The sequence below is a fragment of the Atractosteus spatula genome, chromosome 24 (assembly GCF_055471065.1).
Source record: "Atractosteus spatula isolate fAtrSpa1 chromosome 24, fAtrSpa1.hap1, whole genome shotgun sequence".
Taxonomy (NCBI): domain Eukaryota; kingdom Metazoa; phylum Chordata; class Actinopteri; order Semionotiformes; family Lepisosteidae; genus Atractosteus; species Atractosteus spatula.
Window position 1 is genome coordinate 14,577,132 of NC_142729.1, and position 27,975 is coordinate 14,605,106.

Sequence of the window (27,975 nt, forward strand, 5' to 3'; positions counted from 1 at the left end):
TCCGTCGCTGCCATGGAGACGGATAAAACCGATTAGTGGCGTCTGCACCAAAATAAAAAGCTCATTAAAAGATATTTCCATGGCGCTGGGCAGATTTTGATACACCGGAGAGCGGAGATGTCCTCGGCCACCTCAGAACCCAAAGAAAAGTAATTAAAACGCGGTTCGAACGTACTATTACAGATGATTTCGGCTAATTCTTTATATGAGAAGTTAATTCGATGGCTAACATGAGACGCATACATAGTAATAATAATACTTTTGAGTAGACAGCTTATTTTTGTAGAAAGAAATGAAAATCCGCGCATGCAATCGTGCAATCAGGTGTCGTTTTGCAGAATTAAATCATACACTTGTCTACTTATCCGTAAACATAAATGTAAAATATATTCATCTTTCTGGCCGATGTTGTAGAGTCGGACTGCAGGCATACTGTGTGCGAAATCCGACCTCCAGGACGTGTCGTACTCCAGGCTCGGTACGAGAAATGTGAGATGTTAAGAAAAATGTAGACCTCGATTTGACTCTGTAAAATTGTAAAACAGAAAACGCGTCGCTTATGGAAATGACGGGTTAGGAATAAATCCCAGCGGTGTGTGGATTTCCTTAATTTGGCAACCGTGGTTTCCGTTCAGTTTACTTATTATGCTACAATAAATCGTAAATCCCGCCCCGAAGTTCGGTTCGGGTGGTCCGTGAGCGGAGTGGATAGATAGAGCGATAATACTTTATTAATCCCGTAGGGAAATTGATGTGTGTTACAGCAGTCCAGCCCAAGACAAGCAAAAACAGACATCATCATAGTTATAAAACAAAAGACAACAAAATAAATAAAAATAAATAAATACATAGGTGTGTGCAAAATGCGATGATCATAGTCGCTGTAAAAACAATAAAATATGTGCAAAATGTGCATAGGTTTATACAGACTGAGTGTCCAAAAAGTACAATGGAGCAAACATGCTGTCCATAGATGAGCAAATGAAAGGCTAACAGTCCTAGCCTAGGCCAGCGTTATACGAATACGCGAATACGCGCTCTAGGAGTTTAATCCAGTTTTTGACAGACAGTATCAGTCCTGAAAATATCGTGGTCTTAAAAAAAAAAAGTTCCTTTCAGGCTCGGGTCTGGAGCTTGTCGGTGGGATCAGGCACATGGCAGAACACACAGAAATGCGGATTGACCCCGGTTTTTGCAGGACTGGTTCTCAGTAATAATAATTAATAATAATAATTGCTTCCACTTCTATAGCGCTTTTCTGGACACTCCACTCAAAGCGCTTTACAGGACATGGGGATCCCCTCCACCCCCAGCAATGTGCAACATCCATCGCGACTTCTTTTCGAAATCCGAGTTGCTTTCACACCGGGGTGAAATCGCTCTCGTTATCCGTCCTGTGGTATAGTAGTATGGTACTACGGCCAGGTTTCGGGGGACTTGTTAACGCCAGATCGCTCGCTGTCTTGCAGCGCCGACGCCAATTCGAAATGGCTGGAAGCTCACTACGACCCGGTGGCTAACCTGTACACCTTCTCCTCCTGCATCGGTAAGACCCAGCGAGCGTCAGGGCTTGGTTACTGCTCGTCTGGAGGCGAATTGCCCTGCTCAGGCTTTTGTATTTTAGAGAGATAGATGAGACTTGATTGATCCCGAAGGGAAATTGACGTATCTTTGTTGTAAATGTCTGTGGATTTTATTTTACTTTAATTTTCTGTTTTGTTTCATGTGAAGTTTTATTTGCTTTGGCAACACAGATCGGTCATGCTAATAAAGCACCTTGAATTGAATTGAATTGACACACGGAGAGACACAGAGAAACAGAGAGAGAGAGACGCACACAGAGAAACAGAGAGAGAGAGACGCACACAGAGAAACAGAGAGAGAGAGACGCACACAGAGAAACAGAGAGAGAGAGACACACACAGAGAAACAGAGAGAGAGACACACACAGAGACACAGAGAAATAGAGAGAGACACACACAGAGAGACACAGAGAAATAGAGAGAGACACACACAGAGAGACACAGAGAAATAGAGAGAGACACACACAGAGAGACACAGAGAAATAGAGAGAGACACAGAGAGAGAGACACAGAGAAATAGAGAGAAAGACACAGAGAGAGAGAGAGAGACAGAGAGAGAGACACAGAGAGAGACAGAGAAACAGAGAGAGAGACAGAGAAATAGAGAGAGAGACAGACAGAGAAATAGAGAGAGAGACAGACAGAGAAATAGAGAGAGACACAGAGAGAGACACAGAGAGAGAAATAGAGAGAGACACAGAGAGAGAGACACAGAGAGAGAGAAATAGAGAGAGAGACAGAGAGAGAGAGACACAGAGAAACAGAGAGAGAGACACACAGAGAGACACAGAGAAACAGAGAGAGAGACACACAGAGAGAGATAGTGACACACAGAGAGACAGAGAAACAGACACAGAGAGACAGAGAGAGAGACACAGAGAGTGAGAGAGACACACAGAGAGACACAGAGAAACAGAGAGAGAGACACACACAGAGAGAGATAGTGACACACAGAGAGACACACAGAGAGACAGAGTCAGTCAGTCTTTATCATCCCCACGGGGGCACTCAGTTCTACAGCAGCAAGGTAGGTATACAGCCAGAAAAGAAACCCAAACAAACACGACAAGAGCGTCCCGTCCGTCTTTGCAAAGAGAAACAAGCGTTGCGACTCCAGACACGGCTCCAGGTACGACTGAGATCGCGCGCGCGCGCGTGCTGGGTGTCATCTTCCCCGAGACTGAAGCGCCGCCGTGTTTTTCTCTCGGCAGCGCTGGCTGATCTGCACGGAGATGGCGAGAACAAGGTGAGGACGACCGGAGACCGGCGGGCTGGGGGCTTAAAAAGAGTTTGTAATGGGGGGGGTGGGAGCTATCCTGCTTTTCTAAGCCTGAATCCTTGAACGGGCTTCATTTCCCCCCCCCCCCCCACTCCATGAATGGGACGTCCCAGCTCCGCGCTGAAGTTAACAAATGCAGTTTTTTTTAAATAATAAAGGCACAGGAATAGCCGAACCCCGGCAGGATGTTTTCCTGTCTGGAATCGCCCGTTCCCCCGATCATCGCTTGCCCTCCCGGTGCGCTGTAGAGTTTTGGGGGAATTAGGGTGGCCTTCACCTCTGGCACGGGCCAAGTGTTTAAAAATCATCCCTAAAATGACACAAAAAAAAAGCTTCAAAGTCCAAAAAGCTTGCTTCTTAACTGATGCGGTTGACTGTGGGGGCCGCTGAGACGGCCCATATCCGCATCTAAAACCCAGAAAGCGAAATGGCATGCATGGTGAACAGCTACCCCCAAATTCAGACGAGCTGTTCCTTCCAGCTTGGAGATTTAAGCCTTGGGAAGGGAAGACGCTGGGCTACCGATCCTAATCTGTGCATTAGGCGAACTGCAAGGTTAATACTGACGTTGCAATGAATTTAGAATGCCGCCTTTCAATTGGAGTGCAATGTTTAAAGCTCTGGGGGGCAGTGTGGAGGGCTCGGGACATCTAATCCCACCGCTGACACCACAAGCTGTCTCACCCCAGTGGCTCCAGTCAAGCCCCCTGCATCAATAGGCATCGGGGGGTAACCGTGCAGTGGGACGTGCGCACTCTTCCGCTTAAAACCTCTGAGCCAGGGTAGGTTGTGACCTAGCGACCAGGCTCGAGTGTGGGCGTCCTCGTGATTGAACCCCGTGTCCCCGTGCCAGCTGGTGGTGGGAGACCTGGGCACCGGCGTCTACAACATGAAGCTGAAGGTGTACAGGGGCACCAGCCTGGTGAGCGAGAACACCCTGCTGGACCTGCCCGCCGGCCTGGTGGCCTTCCTGATGGACCAGCACGAGCCGCGCACGCCGGCCGTGGCCGTGGCCTCCGGCCCCTTCATCTACATCTACAAGAACCTGCGGCCCTACTTCAAGTTCACGCTGCCCCCCCTGGAGGTCAACGCCCTGGAGCAGGAGGTCTGGAGCCAGGCCAGGGAGGTGGGTCTGGACCGGGGTTGGGGGGTGGGGGGGGTCGGTCGGGTCAGCTGGACGGGGAAGTCCGCGTCGCCCCAGAAGCGGCAGACGTTCACGGCCTCAACCCGACCGATCGCCCAATCAGATTTCATTCCTATATAGCGCCTTTCAATCCAGAGTTCTCTCGAGGCGCTTTTCAACATGATACCTACATGGGGGGAAAAAACGGGAGTACGGTCAACGGACAAAATATAATCATACAAAAAAAAACGTGTAGAAATGTGAAATTAAGTGAAAGAAGTGGGTTCCCAATTCAAGGTCGCCGAAAAACAGGTAGGTGTAGCTAAGGGCTAAAAAAAAAAACTCTAGAGCAAATACTCCTTCAGACAAAGCTTAAAACGCACATCAGATCAGCAGAGACCTTGGATTACTCACCCTGCAGCTCACCGCCGGCAGCCCCACTGGAGACTCAGCAGGTGTGAGCCTGGCCAGTACCCGGAGGGGAGACTCCTGGGAAAGCTGAGGCTGCTGCTGGAAGAGGTGTTAGTGGGGGCCAGCAGGGGGCGCTCACCCTGCGGTCTGCGTGGGTCCTGATGCCCCAGTATAGTGACGGGGGACACTAGACTGTAAACAGGCGCCGTCCTTCGGATGAGACGTCAAACCGAGGTCCTGACTCTCTGTGGTCATTAAAAATCCCAGGGCGTTTCTCGAGAAGAGTAGGGGTGTTACCCCAGTGTCCTGGCCAAGTTTCCCCCCTGGCCTTTACCCATCATGGCCTCCTAATAACCCCCCTCTCTGAACTGGCTCCATCACTCTGCTCTCCTCCCCACTGAGAGCTGGGGTGTGGGGAGCGGACTGGCGCCTCATCCAGGCGGGGCTACACACTGCTGGGGGTGGAGGGGATCCCCATTACCTGTAAAGCGCTTTTGGAGTGGAGTGTCCAGAAAAGCGCTATATAAGTGTAAGCAATTATTATTATTCTTATTCAGAGCTGCGAAACCTTCAGATTCCTGCTCTCCGTTGAGACCAGGTGAGGGGCGGTACCCCTTCTTATTTCCTGGCTCAACAAAAATGCCATTCTTTGCCTTGAGTTGATCGTTATTACTTTGATATTATTGTAGCAGCATAAGAATCGGTAAAACGTGAAATCTCAATTGTTGTGGTGCTTTCCTTCTTATTCTCCGAAGGTTAGTTCTGGGAAGGAGAAAATCTGGAAACTTTGAAATGTCTTAATCGAAATCTCTTGCCTCAGCATCCCTGCTTGGGCTCAATTCACGAGCGGTTAGGTCACGACCGGGAGGTATATTTCTGTATAAACTCCCAAATGGGATTCCGAAATGCAACGTTGTAAGATTTTGGCAGTGTCGGCCGATGGCGTTCTTCAGGCGGGTTGAATGGGCAGAGGAGAGCTACTGAAGAAAATGAAAAGGCACTGGCACTAGTCTGGTACGAGTTCATAGCCTCACGGCCGCACAGCTCACCTTGTCTGACTCTGTGTGCCTCGTGTTTCCTCGCAGGATAAAATTGATCCCATGTCCCTGAAGGAGATGCTGGAAGGAATTCGGTGAGTCGCTGGTTTGGGAAAGTTTGACACTGAGTAATATTGTCACCCTGTGTACGGTACTTACTGAGCAAACACTGAGTAATATTGTCCCCCTGTGTACGGTACTTACTGAGTGAACACTGAGGAATACGGTCCCCCTGTGTACAGTACTTACTGAGCAAACACTGAGTAATACAGTCCCCCTGTGTACAATACTTACTGAGCGAACACTGAGGAATACTGTCCTCCTGTGTACAGTACTTACTGAGTGAGCACTGAGTAATATTATCACCCTGTGTACAGTACTTACTGAGTAAACACTGATGAATACTGTCCTCCTGTGTACAGTACTTACTGAGTGAACACTGAGTAATATTATCACCCTGTGTACAGTACTTACTGAGCGAACAATGAGGAATACTGTCCCCCTGTGTACAGTACTTACTGAGTGAACACTGAGTAACACAGTCACCCTGTGTACAGAACTTATTGAGTGAACAATGAGGAATACTGTCCCCCTGTGTACAGTACTTACTGAGTGAACACTGAGTAACACAGTCACCCTGTGTACAGTACTGACTGAGTGAACACTGAGTAACACAGTCACCCTGTGTACAGAACTTACTGAGTGAACACTGAGTAACACAGTCACCCTGTGTACAGAACTTACTGAGCAAACACTGAGTAATATTGTCCCCCTGTGTACGGTACTTACTGAGTGAACACTGAGTAACACAGTCACCCTGTGTACAGTACTTACTGAGTGAACACTGAGTAACACAGTCACCCTGTGTACAGTACTGACTGAGTGCACACTGAGGAATATTATCACCCTGTGTACAGTACTGACTGAGTGCACACTGAGGAATATTATCACCCTGTGTACAGTACTGACTGAGTGAACACTGAGTAACACAGTCACCCTGTGTACAGTACTTACTGAGTGCACACTGAGGAATATTATCACCCTGTGTACAGTACTGACTGAGTGCACACTGAGTAACGCAGTCACCCTGTGTACAGTACTTACTGAGTGCACACTGAGGAATATTATCACCCTGTGTACAGTACTGACTGAGTGCACACTGAGGAATATTATCACCCTGTGTACAGTACTTACTGAGTGCACACTGAGGAATGCGGTCACTCTGCTGTATATATGATATATAGAAAAACAGATGTTCTGACGAGCCCTCGCTCGCCGACTCTGCGAGACTGACCGTGGTCTCTCTTCCGATCGCAGGGAGAAGGCTGACGTCCCGCTGTCTGTCAGATCGCTGAAGTGAGCCTGCGCCGGTCGTCGTCGCCCTTCCTCTCGAGCCGGGTCAGCGTACGGGCTGCATTCCACGCGGAGACGCAGAGAAACGCCTAACTCAGCAGTATCAGTTCAGCAGGTGGCGGATCCCTGTACTCAGGGTGATGTGCGTACAGTAATCCCAGTCTGACAGGTGATTGTGTCGGATGTCCACAGCGCTGTAAGTAGAGGGATACCGTGAAGCTGGTTTTACACTATAATCTGTTCCAGTCAGAAATACAAGGTGGCGTAGTGTAGTGGCTAAGTCTCTGCAGTCTCAGCTGGTGGGTTGTGGGTTCGAGACGCTTCTCTGGGCCCTGCTGTCGTACCTTAAGCGAGGCGCTCTACCCCAGTTGCCCCAGTCCGCCCAGCACCCTGGTGTATGAACGGGCACCGGCACCCTCGTTGTCCCCGTGATGGGCCAGTGCCCCAGCAGAGTCACATGCTCTCCGTTCGCTAAAACGCCATGCCAGCCACGATCAGCCCTGGCCCAATCACTGCCCCGAATGTGGACCTGAACGCAGACTGAGCGTTACCGGAGCCGATGAGCACGGCAGCACCGCGAAACAGGCCGATGAGAGCCGCATACTTCATTCGGATTTCTCAGGGATGTCGTGTCATACAAATGACAAAGCTCAGGCGTCTGTGAAGCGGTAGTGTCTTTATTTCCACATGCATATGGAAGTCCGGCTTGCAACCAACCAGACTTAAAAAAGAAGTAGCTGAAGATGGTCCTTTATACCTTAAAACAAAACGAGTTACACATTCTAAACAAATGATAAGACAGCAACACCTGCAAATTAATTATTTCTAAGTTGCAGACTAGACAACAGTTCTTTTCATGTTCTGGGCAGCTGACCAAATACATGCCCCTTATCTTACTGACCAAGGACAGGCGGCATCTTTAGATATATTTGAGCGCAAAGCTAACTTCAAGACACTGGACTGCACGGTTTGCAAAAATAGGAAAAACAAGAAATTCTATTATCATCTCACTTCCCGGGCGGCTCTCTTAGCTCCTCAGGGATCTGTTTGTGCCGTTGAAAGTAGTGTTTGTGCTGCTGTTCGCGAGATATAGCGCCGTCTTGATCAGGGTGTGTGATGTCACTCCCCCTCCCCCTTAGAGGCACAGGAGGCCAGAACCAGTCTCATTCATTAGTTATTATAATAATAATAATAACATCACTTTATTAACCCTTTACAATGTCTTGCATTAGGAATGTGTCTTCTCACAGACCCCAGCTTGCTCTCCAGGAGACGCACAGACAGGGAGAGAGAAGCTGGGGGGTCAGAGCGCAGGGTCGGCCATTTATACGGCGCCCCTGGAGCAGTTGGGGTGAAGGGCCTCGCTCAGGGGCCCCAGCGGAGTAGGATTCCTCTGCCGGCCGCGGGATTTGAACCGGCAACCTCCCAGCCACCGGCGCAGAGCCTCAGCCACAGAGCCACCGCTCCGCCCCCCCCCCGAAAAATTAGTTAGTGCTCCGTTTGTGCCATCGAAAGCACTTGCCTTCTTTATTTGGGGGGGTTGTGACCTTACTCAACCCCCACCCCCCCCCCTCCTCACAGCAGCGACAAGGGAGTCCCCGAAAAAAGACGGCTCTGTAGCTCGGGAACAGAAAACACAAGCTGAGGGCCTGAAACCTCCCGGGCCTCGTGGAGATCAGGGCAAACGCGTCCCGTTTCTCCCTCTTTACGGAGTGCTGGGTGGGCGTGACGGGGGGGGTGGGGTTGTGCTGTGATGGTAGTCACGTGCAGTTCTTCCCGGACCCTGTGCAGACGACATGATCCGGGTTGAAGTGAGAAAACACAGGGGGGAAAAAAGTCTTTTTTCCAGGGAAAAATGGAGACGGGGGCGTGTCCCGGGTGCGCTGGAGTACGGGGAAGGTGTGGCCGAGGCAAACGATCCAGAGAATAAACCCATAGGCGAGTCCAAGAAACGGGCAAAAGTCCAGGGCCAGGTGATCCATCCAAAACGCAGGATTAAAAACAGGAACCAGCGAGGGAAAGAGGAGGGGCTGGCGATCGGGACCGTGGTCCGGTGGTGACTGGGCTCCGTCTTCCCCAGGTTCCTCATGCTGGAGCCCCAGGACATGGAGGCCTACGTCAACCTGCACAAGCAGCAGCCCATCAGGAGGCAGGTCAGTGTCCCGTCCAGTACGAAAGAGAACTGGACCGCCGGGCTGCCCGGGGGGGGGGGGTGGTGTCCGTGCTCTCCAGACCACCTCCAGCAGAAGGGCTGGTTCTCGCCTGGTTAAATAGCTGCTGCAAGGGGGGGGGGCAGTTTGGAAAGCACTTGTAGGAAGGCACCGGTGAGGTCTGAGGTCATCAGAGTGGGGGACAAATTTCCTGCTTCCTCAACAGAGGGCGCTGGATTTCTAATTTCAATGGTGTTGTACCTCCCAGGAAGATGTGATGCACCCCGGGGGCACACACAGATGTTGATACTCTAATCATTCTGATTTGCTCAGCATATTTCAGTTCAATTCAAGGGGCTTTATTAGGATGACCGATGGGTATGATCAGTGTTGCCAAAGAAAATAAAAATAATAAAATTAACATGGAACAAAACGTAAAATAAAATCTACAGACATTTACAACAGAGACATATCATAAAATATTTACATATACTGTAAAAATATGGAGCGTTATTGGGAGCCAGGCTCACTGTTCCTCAGGCTGGGACAGGAGGTCACACACTGTATTATTATTATTGAGAGACAGGCTCACTGTCTGTTCCTCAGGCTGGGACAGGAGATCACACACTGTATTATTATTATTGGGAGACAGACTCACTGTCTGTTCCTCAGGCTGGGACAGGAGATCACACACTGTATTATTATTATTGAGAGACAGGCTCACTGTTCCTCAGGCTGGGACAGGAGATCACACACTGTATTATTATTATTGAGAGACAGGCTCACTGTCTGTTCCTCAGGCTGGGACAGGAGATCACGCACTGTATTATTATTATTGGGAGACAGGCTCACTGTTCCTCAGGCTGGGACAGGAGATCACACACTGTATTATTATTATTGAGAGACAGGATCACTGTCTGTTCCTCAGGCTGGGACAGGAGATCACACACTGTATTATTATTATTGAGAGACAGGCTCACTGTCTGTTCCTCAGGCTGGGACAGGAGATCACACACTGTATTATTATTATTGGGAGACAGGCTCACTGTCTGTTCCTCAGGCTGGGACAGGAGATCACACACTGTATTATTATTATTGAGAGACAGGCTCACTGTTCCTCAGGCTGGGACAGGAGATCACACCCTGTATTATTATTATTGAGAGACAGCTCACTGTCTGTTCCTCAGGCTGGGACAGGAGATCACACACTGTATTATTATTATTGAGAGACAGACTCACTGTCTGTTCCTCAGGCTGGGACAGGAGATCACACACTGTATTATTATTATTGAGAGACAGGATCACTGTCTGTTCCTCAGGCTGGGACAGGAGATCACACACTGTATTATTATTATTGAGAGACAGGCTCACTGTCTGTTCCTCAGGCTGGGACTGGAGATCACACACTGTATTATTATTATTGGGAGACAGGCTCACTGTCTGTTCCTCAGGCTGGGACAGGAGATCACACACTGTATTATTATTATTGAGAGACAGGCTCACTGTTCCTCAGGCTGGGACAGGAGATCACACCCTGTATTATTATTATTGAGAGACAGCTCACTGTCTGTTCCTCAGGCTGGGACAGGAGATCACACACTGTATTATTATTATTGAGAGACAGACTCACTGTCTGTTCCTCAGGCTGGGACAGGAGATCACACACTGTATTATTATTATTGAGAGACAGACTCACTGTCTGTTCCTCAGGCTGGGACAGGAGATCACACACTGTATTATTATTATTGAGAGACAGGCTCACTGTTCCTCAGGCTGGGACAGGAGATCACACACTGTATTATTATTATTATTGAGAGACAGGCTCACTGTCTGTTCCTCAGGCTGGGACAGGAGATCACACACTGTATTATTATTATTGGGAGACAGACTCACTGTTCCTCAGGCTGTGACAGGAAATCACATACTGGGCTGCCAGTTACTCATATACTCTTACCTGGGGTAAGCACAGAAAACGTACCTTAAGCCCAGGCATAGGGAGGAAGCATGCGGATCGAGTAAGGTGCAAGTCCCGCAGAGTGACCGGGGGGCTCTGACCCTCGGCCCGTGACCCTGTGCCTCCAGACCGTCATCACCTGCATCGGCACCCTGAAGAAGAACATGGCGGACGAGGACGCGGTCAGCTGCCTGGTCATCGGCACGGAGAGCAGGGACGTGCTCGTCCTGGACCCAGAGGCCTTCACCATCCTGCACAAGGTGCGACGCTGCTGCTAAGTCACCCTCCCCCCCCCCCCCCCAGAAATGCTTGGAGCCCCTGGCGCTCTACCCTTCGGGTGAGACGCTAAGCTGCCATCCTGTGGCCAGCGTCTCTTCACAGAAGCAGCCTTTTCACTTCTCGGTGTCGGTAAGCCTGCCGAAGGACTGGCTCTTATTACTGCGGAATGTGCTTTCACCGTTGTGTTGCGTGGGCGCTGATGCAGGGAGACGTGCCTTCCAGGTTTCTTCTCCTGGCTCGGCCTGTCTTGGTGGCAGGCAGCGTTGGCCCTGGATTAAACGGGGTGCATTAATGTGTGTTGAACGTTTTTGCTTTCCTGTATTGGAGCGTAGAGCCTCACAGGGTGAAGGCCGGTTTGTGTCTGAGGTTCGTGAGCGATGATCTCTGACATTAGAGTTATACTTAACAGCTGCCCTGACATCAGAGGCATTTTTAACAGCTGCTGAGCTCTGACATCAGAGGCATGCTGAATAGCTGCTGAGCCCTGATATAAGAGGCATTTTTAACAGCTGCTGAGCTCTGACATCAGAGGCATTTTTAACAGCTGCTGAGCTCTGACATCAGAGGCATTTTTAACAGCTGCTGAGTCCTGACATCAGAGGCATGCTGACATCAGAGGCATTTTTAACAGCTGCTGAGCTCTGACATCAGAGGCATTTTTAACAGCTGCTGAGCCCTGACATCAGAGGCATTTTTAACAGCTGCTGAGCCCTGACATCAGAGGCATGCTGAACAGCTGCTGAGCTCTGACATCAGAGGCATTTTTAACAGCTGCTGACCTCTGACATCAGAGGCATGCTGACATCAGAGGGGTGCTGAACAGCTGCTGAGCTCTGACTGTATCCATCATGATCTCTTCTGTAGATGAGCCTGCCGAGTGTCCCCACCTTCATGGACGTCACGGGCCAGTTTGACATAGAGTTCAGGATCACGGTGGCCTGCCGCAACGGAAACATCTACATCCTCCGCAGGTATGGGGTCAGGGGTCAGGGGTCAGGGGGTCAGGGGTCACAGGGGTGGGGAACTGACTTCTACCTAAGAGTCTCATCACCTTATATTTCTAAAAAAAAAAACGTTCCACAGCGTTGCTCTGAAAAATATCATAGATGGATAGATAAGACTTTATTGATCCCGAAGGGAAATTGATGTGTTACAGCAGTCCAGCCCAAGACCAGCAAAAAACAGACATCAGAATAGGCGAATTTGCAGACATCTATGTATTTATTTTGTATTACTGTATGTATTATAATTTTTCGCCTATTCTGATGTCTGGTTTTGCTGGTCTTTTTGCATGCCAGCAGCCATATCACCCTGCAACTCACCACTGGCAGCCCCACTGGAGCTCAGCAGGTGTGAGCCTGGCCAGTACCTGGAGGGGAGACTCCTGGGAAAAACTAAGGTTGCTGCTGGAAGAGGTGTTAGTGGGGCCAGTAGGGGGCGCTCACCCTGCGGTCTGTGTGGGTCCTAATGCCCCAGTATATGACGGGGGACACTAGACTGTAAACAGGCGCTGTCCTTCGGATGAGACGTCAAACCGAGGTCCTGACTCTCTGTGGTCATTAAAAATCCCAGGGCGTCTCTCGAGAAGAGTAGGGGTGTTACCCCAGTGTCCTGGCCAAATTTCCCCCCTGGCCTTTACCCATCATGGCCTCCTAATAACCCCCCTCTCTGAACTGGCTCCATCACTCTGCTCTCCTCCCCACTGAGAGCTGGGGTGTGGGGAGCGGACTTGCGCCTCATCCAGGTGGGGGTACACACTGGTGGTGGTGGAGGGGATCCCCATGACCTGGAAAGAGCTCTGAGTGGAGTGTCCAGAAAAGCGCTATATAAGTGTAAGCAATTATTATTATCCTCTGTGTGCGTGTGTGTGTGTGTGTGTGTTACAGAGAGTCAACCAAGCCAAAGTACTGCATTGAGCTGAGCTCCCACCCAGTGGGACTGGTCAGGGTGGGCAAGAACGTGGTGGTGGGCTGCACCCAGGAGACCTTGCACGGCTTCACCCAGAAGGTAAGGGCCCCCACCTTGGCAGACCCGGGTCATAACCCCTTAATTTACCAGGAGGGGAGGAACGTTGAGGCCTGTCTGCTGCTTCTCAGAGAGTCTATTCGTATTCCTTCCCTGATCGGAAACCGCTCCCGGATCCTGATCCCGGGGCTCATGGAACATACGTTTCGGCCTCGCACGTTATCCGCTACCCCGACTACAGCTTCGTCTGCGGGCAGTCCTGCGAGGAGGGGGGGGGGGGGCTGCTCTGTACACAAAGGGGGGCGGGAGGGGGGAACGAGCTGCCCCCGCCGTGTTGGCGAAGCCTGGCTTCTCGCCAGAAACGGCGGGATGAGAACGTCCAATAAGCCCTGCTTTACACAAAGGGAGGTGGGAGGGTGGAACAAGCCGGGGGGAAAGTATTGGCTTCTACAAGAAACCCCCGGATGTGATCCTTGGATTAATGAGCTGGCAACTACCAAACGAGCTAGACGGTCTGAATTTCCTCCTCTCGTTTGTAACCTCTTGTTCTTAAAAATGACGTGAGATGGGCCGGCCGCTGTTTCAGCCCCCGAGGTCGGGCTGTTACCGATTACAGAGGGCCCCCGTTCTTCAGAAGGTACGAGACTCAACAAGCCAGGCTGTCCAAAATGTCCTCCCGGGCAGGGAAAGAAGCTGTGGACAGCCTACCTGCCGGCTCCCATCACCACCATGAGCCTGATGGACCACCACGCCAGGGGCTTCCAGGCCGTGCTGGTGGGACTGACCAACTGTGAGGTCCACATGTACTGCGACAAGAACCTGGTCAGCGTGATCAGGACTCCGGTAAGGCCCGGTTCTGCTCTCTGGACCCGACCCTCCTATCGCAGTCGAGAGCGTGAATTACTCAGCCACCAGCTGGGTTGAAGAAATGAAGAGAAACTCTGTTTTAAAAGGCTGTGGCAAGATAACCCCCCCCTTAAAACAGTCTAGAGAGGTGAACTAGCACCAACGTCAAAGGGCGATTGACTCTCGATTCCCGATCCCCTCCTGTCGTTTCAGGACATGGTGACCAGCATTTGCTTTGGGAGGTACGGCCGGGAGGACGGCGCTCTGATTATGACCACCAAAGGTACGCAGCAGCGGGGGTCTCGTAGCGCCCGGCTGCGCAGACAGAGCAGGAATGTGTGTCTCCCCGGTGGGGCGGCTGGTGCAGAATGAAAAGACAGAACTTTATCGGCCATATGCAATTTCTCGCCTTAGGAATTATCTTCTCGCAGACCCCAGCTCGCTCTCCAGGAGACACACAGACAGGGAGAGAGAAGCTGGGGGTCGGAGCACATTTATACGGCGCCCCTGGAGCAGCTGGGGGTGAAGGGCCTCGCTCAGGGGCCCCAGCGGAGTAGGATTCCTCTGCCGGCCGCGGGATTCGAACTGGCAACCTCCCAGCCACAGAGCCCCCGCTCCGCCCCATCGTGATCTTTGACCCTTAAGAGCCCCAGTAGACAACAAGATCATTTGTTTCCGGTTGCTCCGGTATGGGGAAAGCGGACTTTGTGCGAATTGGGCCGGCCGAAAGACCGCCCAACGTGCTCGGCTCGCGCCCTGATCCCTCTGCCTCTCCCCCCCCCCCCTCACCCCCCCACCATCCTAGTCCGCAGCCATATCACCCTGCAGCTCCCTGCTGGCAGCCCCACTGGAGATTTAGCAGGTGGGAGCCTGGCCAGTACCTGGAGGGGAGACTCCTGGGAAAGCTGAGGCTGCTGCTGGAAGAGGTGTTAGTGGGGCCAGTAGGGGGCGCTCACCCTGCGGTCTGTGTGGGTCCTGATGCCCCAGTATAGTGACGGGGACACTAGACTGTAAACAGGCGCCGTCCTTCGGATGAGACCTCAAACTGAGGTCCTGACTCTCTGTGGTCATTAAAAATCCCAGGGTGTTTCTCGAGAAGAGTAGGGGTGTTACCCCGGTGTCCTGGCCAAATTTCCCCCCTGGCCTTTACCCATCATGGCCTCCTAATAACCCCCCTCTCTGAACTGGCTCCATCACTCTGTTCTCCTCCCCACTGAGAGCTGGGGTGTGGGGAGCGGACTGGCGCCTCACCCAGGTGGGGGTACACACTGCTGGGGGTGGAGGGGATCCCCATTACCTGGAAAGCGCTTTGAGTGGAGGGTCCAGAAAGGCGCTATATAAGTGTAAGCAATTATTATTCTTATTAATTATCCCCGGTCAGGCGGCGGCCTGATGGTGAAGATCCTGAAGCGCACGGCGGCGTTTGAGGACAGGGACACCACGCCCGGGCCGCCCGCGGCCCAGAGCGTCAGGCTGAACGTGCCCAAGAAGACCAAGCTGTACGTGGACCAGACCCTGCGGGAGCGCGAGAGTGCCGTGGGTACGTCTCGGGAACGGGGCGGCGTGTTTAAGCTGAAGGCCGACGGGTGAGGCCCACCCCCGTCAGGCAGGTAGGTCGGTCGGTCCCTTCTCGGGCCATAGAGGCTCATGGGGGACAAGGGCCACCATGTTTCTTGGCCATCCGACACTGGAGGTGGAGGTGATGTGGTCATCATCATGCTCCGGCCGGCCTGTTACCCCCGGACAATGTTCCCTCTCGTTTTTAATGGCCTGTGCGCGCAAAAATTTCAAATTGTGCAACTTCCCCCCCCGTGACCAAAACTTCAATTGACCAAAAAAAGTTCAATTTCCCGTGTGCGCACACACGCTCGGCTTAGAGGGAACGTTGCCCCCGGAAGGATTAACCCCCCCCCCCCAGTACTCGTTCGGAGTGGAGCTGGGAGCCGTCTGGAAGGAATCAGAGCAAGCCCCATCCCCTGCCCCCCTTCCCTGGGATCGAACCCGGGACCTTCCGGTCAGGAGCAAGACACCCTTGCTGTCTCAAGTCAGGGGACGGGGGGGAAAACGGCTGGAGGCCAGGCTGCAGACGTGAAGCGATCGGCTGGCCTCTATTTCAGCTGAAGTTCAGGCGCTGTACAGCAGCAGGAGAGGAAAGGGTTTTTCCCCTGACTCTGTCTGCCCCCCCCCCCCCCCCCCCCCAGCTAGGTTCTTGTTACAAACAACTCTAGCAAAAAACCGCAATGCAGTGACTGCTTCCTCATCTCAATGCTTTCGATGGAAAAGACGCCCCCCCCCCGTCAGACGCTCTTAATTTATAACTGTCTGCTGTCTATGTATTATTTATATCAAAGGCATGTTAACAATAGCAAAAACTAAAACATTGAGCGCAAGCAGCTTTTATAGGTTTAAGGTTATCGATGCTTCTAGTTAACACCTGGGTTACACAGAAGAAGATATGCCCAGGTTACAGTTATGTTATGTATAGAAGCCATATCGCCAGCAGCCATATCACCCTGCAACTCACAACTGGCAGCCCCACTGGAGCTCAGCAGGTGTGAGCCTGGCCAGTACCTGGAGGGGAGACTCCTGGGAAAAACTAAGGTTGCTGCTGGAAGAGGTGTTAGTGGAACCAGTAGGGGGCGCTCACCCTGCGGTCTGTGTGGGTCCTGATGCCCCAGTGTAGTGACGGGGGACACTAGACTGTAAACAGGCGCTGTCCTTCGGATGAGACGTCAAACCGAGGTCCTGACTCTCTGTGGTCATTAAAAATCCCAGGGTGTTTCTCGAAAAGAGTAGGGGTGTTACCCCAGTGTCCTGGCCAAATTTCCCCCCTGGCCTTTACCCATCATGGCCTCCTAATAACCCCCCTCTCTGAACTGGCTCCATCACTCTGCTCTCCTCCCCACTGAGAGCTGGTGTGTGGGGAGCGGACTTGCGCCTCACCCAGGTGGGGGTACACACTGTCTGGGTGGAGTTTGCGTGTTCTCCTTGTGTAAATGTGGGTTTCCTCCGGGTGCTCCAGTTTCCTCCCACAGTCCACAGACATGCTGGTGAGTGTGTCTCCCTGCGATGGACTGCTGTCCCATCCAGGGTGTACCCTGCCTCGGGCCCATTGCTTGCTGGGATAGACTCCGGCTCCCCATGACCCTCGATTAGAAGAAGCAGTTAGGAAATGAATGGATGGGAAGTTCCTCTTTGCCTGTCCCTCGTGATTGCAGCAGGAACCAGCAGATGGCGCTTGAGAGAAACGTTAAATGACAGAAAACTTACAGTGGCGCTTGAAGGGATCTGAGAAGAAAGTAGTGACAAACCATCTTCACTTTTTGAAGATCACTTTATTAATTAATTTATTACTTTATTGTACAATTTCTTGCGTTAGGAATGTGTCTTTTCGCAGACCCCAGCTTGCTCTCCAGGAGACACACAGACAGGGAGAGAGAAGCTGGGGGTCAGAGCGCAGGGTCTGCCATTGTACGGCGCCCCTGGAGCAGTTGGGGTGAAGGTCCTTGCTCAGGGGCCCAACGGAGTAGGATTCCTCTGCCAGCTGCGGGATTTGAACCGGCAACCTCCCAGCCACAGGCGCAGATCCTCAGCCACAGAGCCACCGCTCTGCACTTTGTGCCCTGAATGCTACATCATCCCCGTCTGCTCTACAGAGGATAATTTTAAAAAAAACTGATGAAAACTTGAATTAGGAGTTATCCTGAAGAGCTTGCATATATTATTGCAGCTGCTTTTTCAATTTAGTTTGAAAACTCACTGGTAGCCAGTGCAGGGCTGCGGGCCCAGGAGTGACTGTTGTTCGTTTTGAGAGCCCACCCTTCTCCTTGGTGATTGAATCCGCCTTTCTCCCCTCTGCTCCCCCCCGTCTCTAGCCATGCACCGAGCCTTCCAGAAGGACCTGTACCGGCTGCGCCTGGCCTCGGCGCGTGCCTACGTCAAGGCCCTTGAGTCCAGCCTCACGCCCATGTCCTCCAGCCTCTCCGAGCCGCTCAAGATGAACGCGGTGGTGAGTTTTCAAGCTGCAGCACGATATCTGGAATCAGGGTCCCGGGGAGGGCAGCAGTCCCGAGGGTGTTACTGCAGGGATGAGGAGCTCCGAGTCCCGCGGGTGTCACTGTAGGGATGAGGAGCTCCGAGTCCCGCGGGTGTCACTGTAGGGATGAGGAGCTCCGAGTCCCGCGGGTGTCACTGTAGGGATGAGGAGCTCCGAGTCCCGCGGGTGTCACTGTAGGGATGAGGAGCTCCGAGTCCCCCGGGTGTCACTGTAGGGATGAGGAGCTCCGAGTCCCGCGGGTGTTACTGCAGGGATAATGAGCTCCGAGTCCCGCGGGTGTCACTGTTGGGATGAGGAGCTCTGGAGTCCCGCGGGTGTCACTGTAGGGATGAGGAGCTCCGAGTCCCGCGGGTGTCACTGTAGGGATGAGGAGCTCCGAGTCCCGCGGGTGTCACTGTAGGGATGAGGAGCTCCGGAGTCCCGCGGGTGTCACTGTAGGGATGAGGAGCTCCGAGTCCCGCGGGTGTCACTGTAGGGATGAGGAGCTCCGGAGTCCCGCGGGTGTCACTGTAGGGATGAGGAGCTCCGAGTCCCGCGGGTGTCACTGTAGGGATGAGGAGCTCCGGAGTCCCGCGGGTGTCACTGTAGGGATGAGGAGCTCCGGAGTCCCGCGGGTGTCACTGTAGGGATGAGGAGCTCCGAGTCCCGCGGGTGTCACTGTAGGGATGAGGAGCTCCGGAGTCCCGCGGGTGTCACTGTAGGGATGAGGAGCTCCGGAGTCCCGCGGGTGTCACTGTAGGGATGAGGAGCTCCGGAGTCCCGCGGGTGTCACTGTAGGGATGAGGAGCTCCGGAGTCCCGCGGGTGTCACTGTAGGGATGAGGAGCTCCGGAGTCCCGCGGGTGTTACTGTAGGGATGAGGAGCTCCGGAGTCCCGCGGGTGTCACTGTAGGGATGAGGAGCTCCGGAGTCCCGCGGGTGTCACTGTAGGGATGAGGAGCTCCGGTCCCGGAGAGCAGCAGTCCTGCGGGTGTCACTGTAGGGAAGAGCCACTCCATGTGCAAATTCATAAGAAAAGCATAAAAAACTAAAAACCAGATTATTCAATTCCCTGTCCTGCGGCAGTCTTTGAGGAGTGTTCCCTGCTGTCCCTCCCCGTCTTCACTTAAAGTTTAGAAATGAGAAACGACAGTCAACAGGTAACAGTGTCTAGCAGCCCTGTCACGTCCCAGTGTGTGTTCTGTGTGTGTTTTTTCTGTTATGGCCACACTGCTGACCCTTGATTGTTCTCCCTTCCCCATTGGCCAACCATCACACCACTGTTTCAGTATGACGTCATCATCAATCAGCCCTCAGCCAATCAGAACTCATTTTGTTCACTATATAACATGGAGGCTTTCAGGAAGAAAAGGCCTTTCGTTTGACTTCGGTCCCGTTTGGTTCTGGTTATTGCTTCGTTTCGCTTCTGGTTATTGCTTCGGCTTCGTTTGTTGGTTTGGTTTGTTTTGCTTTGTGTGTGTGTGTATTTTCGTATAGCTTCGGCTTTGTTGTTTTGTCGTTTTTTTTTTTTTGTTAGTTTCGTTGTACTTTTGTGTGTTTGTGTGTTCATCCTTGTTTTGCCATTACCTTGCCCCAGTGTTGCACGTTCAACTTTTGTGTTCTTTTGTACCCTGCTCCTGTTGAGTACTCTTGTATTCCTGGTTCGCTTGTGTTTTTGTGTGAACTTTTGTATAGTTTAGGTTGTTGGGTACACTTGACACACTTAGTTGATTTTGTATTAGTAACACTAGTTCAGTGCGGGTGAGTGCCGTTTGTCTTGTGTGGTTTTGGGTAGTCGGTGCAGGTTAGCTAGGGTGTTGAAGACACTGAAGACCGTGTGTTTCGGGTTTTATTTTGTAGTCGGATTAGCTTTCCCTCACTGTCCTAGCCAGCTCCATCTTGTTTGTTATTTTCTTTCCTTTGGCACTACTCTAGTTCCTTACCCTTGTTATCACGCTTCCTAGTCCCTCGCCAAAACCCCCCCTGCTTCCAAAAGAATTATCCTAAATGTTACACCCCTTTACCCCTAGACAGGCCCTACTGAACGCAGGTCCGCTTCGTGGGCCCGCGCACACGCTGGGCTGTTCACGCGTGTCGTCTCTGCTCACCGGTTCCGTTCCGTCTCCCCGCAGGTCCAGGGCCTGGGCCCGTCCTTCAAGCTGACCCTCAACATCCAGAACACGGCGGCCTGCCGGCCCGTCATGAACCTGGCCGTCAGCTTCCTGTACGACGAGAGCCTGTACTCCATGAAGACGGCGTTCTTCAAGGTCCGGGCCCGACCGGCGCCGAACCCGCTCTGTACACCCTTCTCCGGGCCCGACCGGCGCCGATCTGCTCTGTGCATACATACACCCGGGCCCGACTGGCGCCGACCCGCTCTGTGCATACAGACACCCGGGCCCGACCGGCGCCGACCCGCTCTGTACATACAGACACCCTGGCCCGACTGGCGCCTACCCACTCTGTACACCCTTCTCCAGGCCCGACCGGTGCCGATCCGCTCTGTACACACAGCCCCCGGGCCCGACCGGCGCCGATCCGCTCTGTACACCCGCCTCTGGGCCCGACCGGCGCCGATCCGCTCTGTACACACAGCCCCCGGGCCCAACTGGCACCGATCCTCTCTGTACACACAGACACCCGGGCCCAACTGGCGCCGATCCGCTCTGTACACACAGCCCCCGGGCCTGACCAGCGCCGATCCGCTCTGTACACCCGCCTCCGGGCCCGACCGGCGCCGATCCGCTCTGTACACACAGACACCCGGGCCCGACCGGCGCTGACCCGCTCCGTACACACAGCCCCCGGGCCCAACTGGCGCCGATCCTCTCTGTACACACAGACACCCGGGCCCAACTGGCGCCGATCCTCTCTGTACACACAGACACCCGGGCCAGACCGGCGCTGACCCGCTCCGTACACACAGCCCCCGGGCCCGACCGGCGCCGATCCGCTCTGTACACACAGACACCCGGGCCAGACCGGCGCTGACCCGCTCCGTACACACAGCCCCCGGGCCCAACTGGCGCCGATCCACTCTGTACACACAGCCCCCGGGCCCAACTGGCGCCGATCCTCTCTGTACACACAGACACCCGGGCCCAACTGGCACCGATCCTCTCTGTACACACAGACACCCGGGCCCAACTGGCGCCGATCCTCTCTGTACACACAGACACCCGGGCCAGACCGGCGCCGATCCGCTCTGTACACCTGCCTCCGGGCCCGACCGGCGCCGATCCGCTCTGTACACACAGACACCCGGGCCCGACCGGCACTGACCCGCTCCGTACACACAGCCCCCGGGCCCAACTGGCACCGATCCTCTCTGTACACACAGACACCCGGGCCCAACTGGCACCGATCCTCTCTGTACACACAGACACCCGGGCCCAACTGGCGCCGATCCGCTCTGTACACACAGCCCCCGGGCCCGACCAGCGCCGATCCGCTCTGTACACCCGCCTCCGGGCCCGACCGGCGCCGATCCGCTCTGTACACACAGACACCCGGGCCCGACCGGCGCTGACCCGCTCCGTACACACAGCCCCCGGGCCCAACTGGCGCCGATCCTCTCTGTACACACAGACACCCGGGCCAGACCGGCGCTGACCCGCTCCGTACACACAGCCCCCGGGCCCAACTGGCGCCGATCCTCTCTGGGCCAGACCGGCGCCGATCCTCTCTGTACACACAGACACCCGGGCCCAACTGGCGCCGATCCTCTCTGTACACACAGACACCCGGGCCAGACCGGCGCCGACCCGCTCTGTACACACAGACACCCGGGCCAGACCGGCGCTGACCCGCTCCGTACACCCGCCTCCGGGCCCAACTGGCGCCGATCCTCTCTGTACACACAGCCCCCGGGCCCAACTGGCGCCGATCCTCTCTGTACACACAGCCCCCGGGCCAGACCGGCGCCGATCCGCTCTGTACACACAGACACCCGGGCCAGACCGGCGCTGACCCGCTCTGTACACACAGCCCCCGGGCCCAACTGGCGCCGATCCTCTCTGTACACACAGCCCCCGGGCCAGACCGGCGCCGATCCGCTCTGTACACACAGACACCCGGGCCAGACCGGCGCTGACCCGCTCTGTACACACAGCCCCCGGGCCCAACTGGCGCCGATCCTCTCTGTACACACAGACACCCGGGCCAGACCGGCGCTGACCCGCTCCGTACACACAGCCCCCGGGCCCAACTGGCGCCGATCCTCTCTGTACACACAGACACCCGGGCGAGACCGGCGCCGACCCGCTCTGTACACCCGCCCCCGGGCCCAACTGGCGCCGATCCTCTCTGTACACACAGACACCCGGGCCCAACTGGCGCCGATCCTCTCTGTACACACAGACACCCGGGCCAGACCGGCGCCGACCCGCTCTGTACACACAGCCCCCGGGCCCAACTGGCGCCGACCCGCTAAGTATACACAGCCCCCGGGCCAGACCGGCGCCAATCCGCTCTGTACACCTGCCTCCGGGCCCGACTTGTGCCGACCCGCTCTGTACACCTGCCTCCGGGCCCGACTTGTGCCGACCCGCTCTGTACACCCGCCCCTGGGCCCGACCGGCGCCGACCCGCTCTGTACACCCGCCCCCGGGCCCAACTGGCGCCGACCCGCTCTGTACACACAGCTCCTAATAACCCCCCTCTCTGAACTGGCTCCATCACTCTGCTCTCCTCCCCACTGAGAGCTGGGGTGTGGGGGGAGCGGACTGGCGCCTCACCCAGGTGGGGGGTACACACTGCTGGGGGTGGAGGGGCTCCCCCATGACCTGTTTTCTCATCCCTCAGTTCCCTGCGGCCCAGAGCTCTCTGCTGTGCCCACTGGTTGAAAACGCCCCACCGTACGGGGCGTGTCTGGGCTTTGATGCGAGAGCCTCTTTTCTCCTGTCCCTTCGCAGATCCCCCTTCTGATCCCGGGACTGAACTACCCCATCGACACCTTCGTGGAGTGCCTGAGTGACAGGGGCATCTCGGACATCATCAAGGTCTGAACCGTTTCGCAGGGCAGTGGGAAAGGGGCCGGGCGGGCGTGAGGAGGCCCTCTGAGGAAAAACCAGGCTGCCGCTCGGAGTGCTGCTGGGCATTGGCGGACCTGTAGGGGGGCGCCCTTTCGCCTGCACCAGAAGTTCCAAATCCGTTCCCCAGCGTGGTGACTGAGGACACCGCTGAAGGAGATACTGTCTCTGAGATGAGATGTTAAAGGTCCATTTTATTATGAAAGTTCCCATGACTGTTCCTCAGAGAAGTTTCCTAGTTACACTCCACTTGGCTTGAACTTTTTGGTCTTCCTTAAGTCCCCCTCTCACTGAACTGGTGCAGCAGTGTCTCACACTACCCCTGATCTGCTGTGCAGTGGTGCGGCTGGTGCAGAATGATCACTGTGCGTCTCCCAGGTGGGGGCTGCTGGTGCAGAATGATCACTGTGCGTCTCCCAGGTGGGGGCTGCTGGTGCAATGAACACTGTGCGTCTCCCAGGTGGGGGCTGCTGGTGCAGAATGACCACTGTGCGTCTCCCAGGTGGGGCTGCTGGTGCAATGAACACTGTGCGCCTCCCAGGTGGGGGCTGCTGGTGCAGAATGATCACTGTGCGTCTCCCAGGTGGGGGCTGCTGGTGCAGAATGATCACTGTGCGTCTCCCAGGTGGGGCTGCTGGTGCAATGAACACTGTGCGTCTCCCAGGTGGGGGCTGCTGGTGCAGAATGATCACTGTGCGTCTCCCAGGTGGGGCTACTGGTGCAGAATGATCACTGTGCGTCTCCCAGGTGGGGCTGCTTGTGCAGAATGAATACTGTGCGCCTCCCAGGTGGCGCTGCTGGTGCAGAATGATCACTGTGCGTCTCCCAGGTGGGGCTGCTGGTGCAGAATGATCACTGTGCATCTCCCAGGTGGGGGCTGCTGGTGCAGAATGAACACTGTGCGTCTCCCAGGTGGGAGCTGCTGGTGCAGAATGATCACTGTGCGGCTCCCAGGTGGGGGCTGCTGGTGCAGAATGATCACTGTGCGTCTCCCAGGTGGGGCTACTGGTGCAGAATGATCACTGTGCGTCTCCCAGGTGGGGCTGCTTGTGCAGATTGAACACTGTGCGTCTCCCAGGTGGCGCTGCTGGTGCAGAATGATCACTGTGCGTCTCCCAGGTGGGGGCTGCTGGTGCAGAATGATCACTGTGCGTCTCCCAGGTGGGGGCTGCTGGTGCAGAATGATCACTGTGTGTCTCCCAGGTGGGGGCTGCTGGTGCAGAATGATCACTGTGTGTCTCCCAGGTGGGGGCTGCTGGTGCAATGAACACTGTGCGTCTACCAGGTGGGGGCTGCTTGTGCAGAATGAACACTGTGCGTCTCCCAGGTGGTGCTGCTGGTGCAGAATGATCACTGTGCGTCTCCCAGGTGGGGGCTGCTGGTGCAGAATGATCACTGTGCGTCTCCCAGGTGGGGCTGCTGGTGCAGAATGATCACTGTGTCTCCCAGGTGGGGGCTGCTGGTGCAGAATGATCACTGTGTGTCTCCCAGGTGGGGCTGCTGGTGCAGAATGATCACTGTGTGTCTCCCAGGTGGGGGCTGCTGGTGCAGAATGATCACTGTGTGTCTCCCAGGTGGGGGCTGCTGGTGCAGAATGATCACTGTGCATCTCCCAGGTGGGGGCTGCTGGTGCAGAATGATCACTGTGCGTCTCCCAGGTGGGAGCTGCTGGTGCAGAATGATCACTGTGCGGCTCCCAGGTGGGGGCTGCTGGTGCAGAATGATCACTGTGCGTCTCCCAGGTGGGGCTACTGGTGCAGAATGATCACTGTGCGTCTCCCAGGTGGGGCTGCTGGTGCAGAATGATCACTGTGTGTCTCCCAGGTGGGGGCTGCTGGTGCAGAATGAGCACTGTGCGTCTACCAGGTGGGGGCTGCTGGTGCAGAATGATCACTGTGCATCTCCCAGGTGGGAGCTGCTGGTGCAGAATGATCACTGTGCGTCTCCTGGTGTGGGGGCTGCTGGTGCAGAATGATCACTGTGCGTCTCCCAGTGTGGGGGCTGCTGGTGCAGAATGATCACTGTGTGTCTCCCAGGTGGGGGCTGCTGGTGCAGAATGATCACTGTGTGTCTCCCAGGTGGGGGCTGCTGGTGCAGAATGATCACTGTGCGTCTCCCAGGTGGGGGCTGCTGGTGCAGAATGATCACTGTGTGTCTCCCAGGTGGGGCTGCTGGTGCAATGAACACTGTGCGTCTCCCAGGTGGGGGCTGCTGGTGCAGAATGATCACTGTGCGTCTCCCAGGTGGGGGCTGCTGGTGCAGAATGATCACTGTGCGTCTCCCAGGTGGGGGCTGCTGGTGCAGAATGATCACTGTGTGTCTCCCAGGTGGGGCTGCAGAACAGTGCTGGATGTATTGGGGGTCCCCCAATACAAGAGGTCCCTCATATTCTGTATGTAAAGCACTTGGGGATCCTGTGGAATGAAAGACACTGTATAAATGCCATTATTATTATTAACATTTTCGCCACATTCTTTTCACTCATGAGGACATTGGGCCCAGCTTGAGACGGACACACGTTCTCTGGTCTTGTCTTTGCTCCTGGAGACGCGCGGTGCTGACCTGGCCCTGTGCTCCCTGTGCTTGCAGGTGTTCGTCCTCCACGAGGGCAAGAGCGCCCCCTTGCTGACCGCGCACATCAACATGCCCGTGAGCGAGGGGCTGGCAATGGCCTGAGGGCTGGAAGAGAAGAGGGGTGGACACGCCGACGCACGCGATGTCGCACACGCACACACTGACATACACACACACGCACGCCGACACACGTGATGTCGCACACGCACACCGACACACACACTGACATACACGCACACGCACGTCGACACACGTGATGTTGCACGCACACACCGACACACACACTGACATACACGCACACGCACACCGACACACGTGATGTCGCACACGCACACCGACACACACACTGACATACACGCACACGCACGCCGACACACGTGATGTCACACATGCACACACTGACATACACGCACGCCAACACACGTGATGTCACACATGCACACACTGACATACACGCACACGCACGCCGACACACGTGATGTCACACATGCACACACTGACTACACACACACGCACGCTGACGCACCTGATGTCGCACACGCACACCGACGCACACGCACACCGACACACGTGATGTCACACACACACTGACATACACGCACACGCACGCTGACGCACCTGATGTTGCACACGCGCACCGACACACACACTGACATACACGCACATGCAAGCTGACGCACCTGATGTCGCACACGCGCACCGACGCACACGCACACCGACACACATGATGTCACACACACACTGACACACACGCACACGCACGCTGACGCACCTGATGTTGCACACGCGCACCGACACACACACTGACATACACGCACATGCAAGCTGATGCACCTGATGTCGCACACGCGCACCGACACACACACTGACATACACGCACACGCAAGCTGACGCACCTGATGTCGCACACGCACACTGACATACACGCACCCGCACGCCGACGCGCCTGATGTCGCACACGCACACCGACACACACACTGACATACACGCATGCTGACGCACACGCACTGACGCGTGCAATGTCACGCACACTGACGCTCGATGTTGCACGCACACTGACACGCATGATGTTGTATGCACACTGACACACAATATCGCACGCACGCTGATGCATACGCACCCACTCAGACATGCAATATGCTGCACGCACAGAGATGCACACTGACGCGCACAATTTCACACACTGATGCACGCACAGGCACACACTGACCCGCCCTGACACACGCAGTGTCGCACGCACACGCTGACATTCGCAGTGTTGCACGCACGCACCCACATCCACAGTGACACTCGCGCACTGTCGCACACACACCAACGTGTAAACGTGCACGTGCACGCACACACACACACACCACACACAGAGGCTCCAGGCCTCCTTGAAACATTCCAGGGCCATCTTTACACATGGCATCATCCCAGCACCTGCAGACTGGCCTACAAAGCCTCTTCCTGCCCCTCCCTGAAGAGCTTCTGCTCAAACACGCCCTCCCTCATCACCGGAAAAAGACCGACTGCACCCTGGCTCACAAGAGGTTTTATCTTTCACGGGCGGATTGTCCTGTTTTACCAACCTGAAGAACTGGGGGCCGAAAGGGCGGCCTACAGCTCTCCCGGACTGGAGCCGGTATCTCCCTGGGGAGGCGGGCCGGGTCTCCGATGTGGGCGCAGGCTGGGTCACCCCCCCCCATCCGGAAACAGCCCTACCCGGCAAGCCAGCAACCACCGATCCCACACGGAGCCGGTCAGGGGCCGGTGGTCCTCAAAGATGGGGCGAAATGGAGGAAAATGATGAAAGACGCCGAATCAGTTTGGCACCTTTCCGAGGTCTCCCCATTCCGCCCCAGCGATTCGTAGCGGGGGAGGCCTCAAAGAGACCTAGCTGTCGATGAATGGACCTGTGTATTCCAGTCTGAACGGTAGGATATATGTAGAACGGGCTGATCCCGTTTCAAGCCTGTGAATTCGCTCGGACACCTCCGCAGGTAAATACCGTTTCCCCTTCCCCTGCTCCTGTGAGTGTACGGGCAGGTGTATAACCCGATCTCAGACACAGGGAAACAGCCTTTTATACCAGAGACGAGACTCCTGACCCCCCCCCCCTCTGCTGTTTGTACGAGCGTACGGGAGTGTCGCTAGATTATTTCAAGGGTGGCGGCCTCTGTCTTTCGCTGTCTCGTGCAGGCGAGCTGGTCTTCGACGGGCTCGCCCAGTTCAAGGGCTGCTGGGGGCTGGGGGAGGGTGGGGGGGGGTGTGGCACAAGCCGGGTCTGTAATTCTGGGAGGCCTCTGAAACAGCTGGTTAAATAAATGGGGGGAAAAAATAAAACTAGCAAGAAGCTGAACAGCTTTACAATGTT

At 54.9% G+C, this 27,975-nt stretch overlaps 1 protein-coding gene across 1 annotated transcript; it reads left to right on the forward strand.

The window, feature by feature from the left end:
* Positions 1-27,975, forward strand: bbs1 (Bardet-Biedl syndrome 1). Its single transcript, XM_088904809.1, has 17 exons — positions 1-149; positions 1,470-1,546; positions 2,795-2,829; positions 3,716-3,988; positions 5,482-5,528; positions 6,751-6,789; positions 8,867-8,939; positions 11,019-11,150; positions 12,034-12,140; positions 13,056-13,176; positions 13,819-13,977; positions 14,194-14,263; positions 15,362-15,520; positions 17,856-17,989; positions 20,148-20,282; positions 22,929-23,015; positions 25,635-27,975. The coding sequence occupies exons 1-17, from the start codon at positions 118-120 to the stop codon at positions 25,719-25,721; spliced, it is 1,767 nt and encodes a 588-aa protein (XP_088760935.1). The 5' UTR covers positions 1-117; the 3' UTR covers positions 25,722-27,975.

Bases quoted from the DNA above. Each gene is read 5' to 3' on its own strand.
- bbs1 (XM_088904809.1), top strand. From the start codon at position 118: ATGTCCTCGGCCACCTCAGAACCCAAAGAAAA. The intron at 13,177-13,818 runs GTAAGGGCCCCC...CCTCCCGGGCAG, and splicing joins TGCACGGCTTCACCCAGAAG to GGAAAGAAGCTGTGGACAGC. The intron at 14,264-15,361 runs GTACGCAGCAGC...ATCCCCGGTCAG, and splicing joins TCTGATTATGACCACCAAAG to GCGGCGGCCTGATGGTGAAG.